Below are 2,372 nucleotides of genomic sequence, written 5' to 3'. Positions count from 1 at the left end.
ACAGTCTCAAGACCATATAGCATGATCAATTGGTCTCCAAATAACCTTCTCTTTGCCCACCCACAACCAAATTTACAATACATATAATATCCAAGCAATCTTTTTAATGTAGAACAGGCTTGGGCAGTGAGAGAGGGGCTTTCCAAATGTGCACATGACGTGAGTAGGAGGAATTCCCAGAATAAGCTACTTCCTCTCCTCTCCCCCTTTCTTTTTCCTTCCTGTCTACTGGGTGGTACATTGTGAGCACCAGCTGGAGGAATCTAGATCTGTGGCACTCCTAGCAGCCTCTCAATGGCAGCATAGATGTTTCCGCCTGTGGCCATGAGGGCCTGCAGGTTGGCATCACGATCTGCAAAACCCAGGGCCTTAAGCTGCTCCAGTTCTTGCTGGTAGAGACCTTCAGTGAAGAGGGATGAGGATAGTGAGGATTGGGTAGACTGGGAACAAGCATTGGCCAATGCATGGAGGAGCTGAAGAATGGCCAAGGTGGATTGCACGAGGTCTGCTCTATGATCTCGTCTTCTACCTCTGGTTTCTGGGACTCCTCTGGCTCCACGTGGTCTAGCAGGGTTCCATAAGAAGGGTCTCAACCCAGGAAACTCTCTGGACAGTATCTGTAGGCCTTGTTCTATCTGGATCAATGCCTGCAGTGCTTGTGGGTTGGTAATGATGAGTAGTAGCAGCATATGATGTCTCAGTGGGCTGCCAGTTGCCAGCTGGTGTAGCAGAGCTGGATTCTGCTGTAGAACATGCAAGGCTGTATGCAGAACAGAGGGTGAAGGTCTCAGCTGAATGGTGAGAGTGGTTTTCTCCATGGGCTTCTGGCTGTCCTGGGAGGGAAGATCATGGCCTGAATATAAGTCCAGCAAGCCAGTCCTGCACCCTGAATTGGCCTGGCTTGAGGCCATGCCCCTGACCTGGGCAACTGCTCCTGCACTGACCTCTTGTGCCAATGGCTTGGCAGGTGCACAGGTGATGGGGATTATGGTGGTGGTGTCAGTACTGCTGTGAGCATTGGCTTTTCCTCTGTAAAGCTCTGAATCTGGACAGTGGACTTTGGAGGCAACCAATAGGGCCATAATGGAGAGCATGAGCTGCTGCATATCAGAGCAGACTGGACGCATAGCATTGTCACCACCAGGCACTGCCTTCAAGGCTTCCAGCCTCTGCTTGTCTGCCTGCAGGAGCTCCTGTTGCTGGGCTGGGTTCTGCAAGGTATCCAGAGCCTTAAGAGCTGGCACCCATTTCTGTACTAGCCTTGAGGATTCAGAAACATGACTGGCATTGGCTGGTTTTTCACTTGCCAGGCCTTGAACCAGAGGATCTCCCAAGAACTGCACCATAGACTCGGGCGTAGCCATCAGGAGTTGAGCCAGCTGGCCAAAGAAGTCAGCTAGATCAGGTGAATTCCGAGCTAGTCGGCCCAACCTAGCTAGCATTCCAGCACCCTCAGAGGCTGATGGTGCAGAATGATGGGTACTGTGGCCTGTGGGGCCTGGCAGAGTTCCAGGACTGCCTGACCCTTTCAAATGGGTCCTTACCACCAAGTGGACTATAGTGCCATCAAGGATGCCACACTGGCTCATTATGTCTTGGTCCCGGAGGATCTTCCCGGTGAATATGAGCATTAGTCAGTCAGTGTCACAGTGAAGACATCTGGAGATCAGCTTCTTAAGGTGGTGGATGCTGCTGTTTTCTGCCAGCATAAATTCCTGGCAGTCCTGTGGGGTCTTGACAGACACTCTGATAATGTGTGATGATGGATCCCGACCAGATGTCAGCTGGCTGTCCCCAGCTTCTTCCCTAGTCTGTGCCATATTTCCTTGAGAATAGAATGTAGGGCCACCTGAGGACACTGGGGCACAGACCTGTAGAAGCCTAGATGTGGCACTGTGCACACCCGCAGGGACCAGTAGGTGTCCAGTGATGTCCTCTCACCCACGTCCTGCAGAAGCCACTTCCTAGTCTAGATCTGCAGCTACCTGGTTTCCATAGGGTGACGGCTGCTGATCTCCTGGGCCAGCCTTAGGGGATATGACATCAGTGATGAAGTCACAGTTGAAAGATAGACCTGAATGGGGTAAGGGCAGGGATCTCTACCACCTGCCTGAGGTTGGGCTCTTTTTATGACTGAATTTAAGCAGCAACAGAAAAACGTTAAATGACCCTGTCTAGAAACATGTTTCACACCATCCTGTTCCACTGTTGAAAATCCTACCACCTGAGGTCTTTTCTTTTCTTTCTTTCTGAGGGTACACTCTTTTCTTAAAGGAATTTATTTATTCATTTATTGGCACATTGATTGTACATATTTATGGGGTACAGAGTTATATCTCAGTACATGTATACAATGTGTGATCAAATCAGGA

At 50.1% G+C, this 2,372-nt stretch overlaps 1 protein-coding gene across 1 annotated transcript; it reads right to left on the bottom strand.

The window, feature by feature from the left end:
- Positions 1 to 263: 263 nt before the first annotated feature.
- LOC103607980 (ubiquilin-2-like) lies at positions 264 to 1,820 on the bottom strand. The gene is given in 1 exon segment (XM_008592425.1): positions 264 to 1,820. A coding segment is annotated over 1 exon segment (1,557 nt).
- Between the last annotated feature and the right edge of the window lie 552 nt (positions 1,821 to 2,372).

Source organism: Galeopterus variegatus, unplaced genomic scaffold, assembly GCF_000696425.1.
Source record: "Galeopterus variegatus unplaced genomic scaffold, G_variegatus-3.0.2 Scaffold7911, whole genome shotgun sequence".
Classification (NCBI taxonomy): Eukaryota; Metazoa; Chordata; class Mammalia; order Dermoptera; family Cynocephalidae; genus Galeopterus; species Galeopterus variegatus.
Note: the sequence above shows the minus strand (reverse complement) of the source record. Positions and strands in the feature narration are given on the sequence as shown.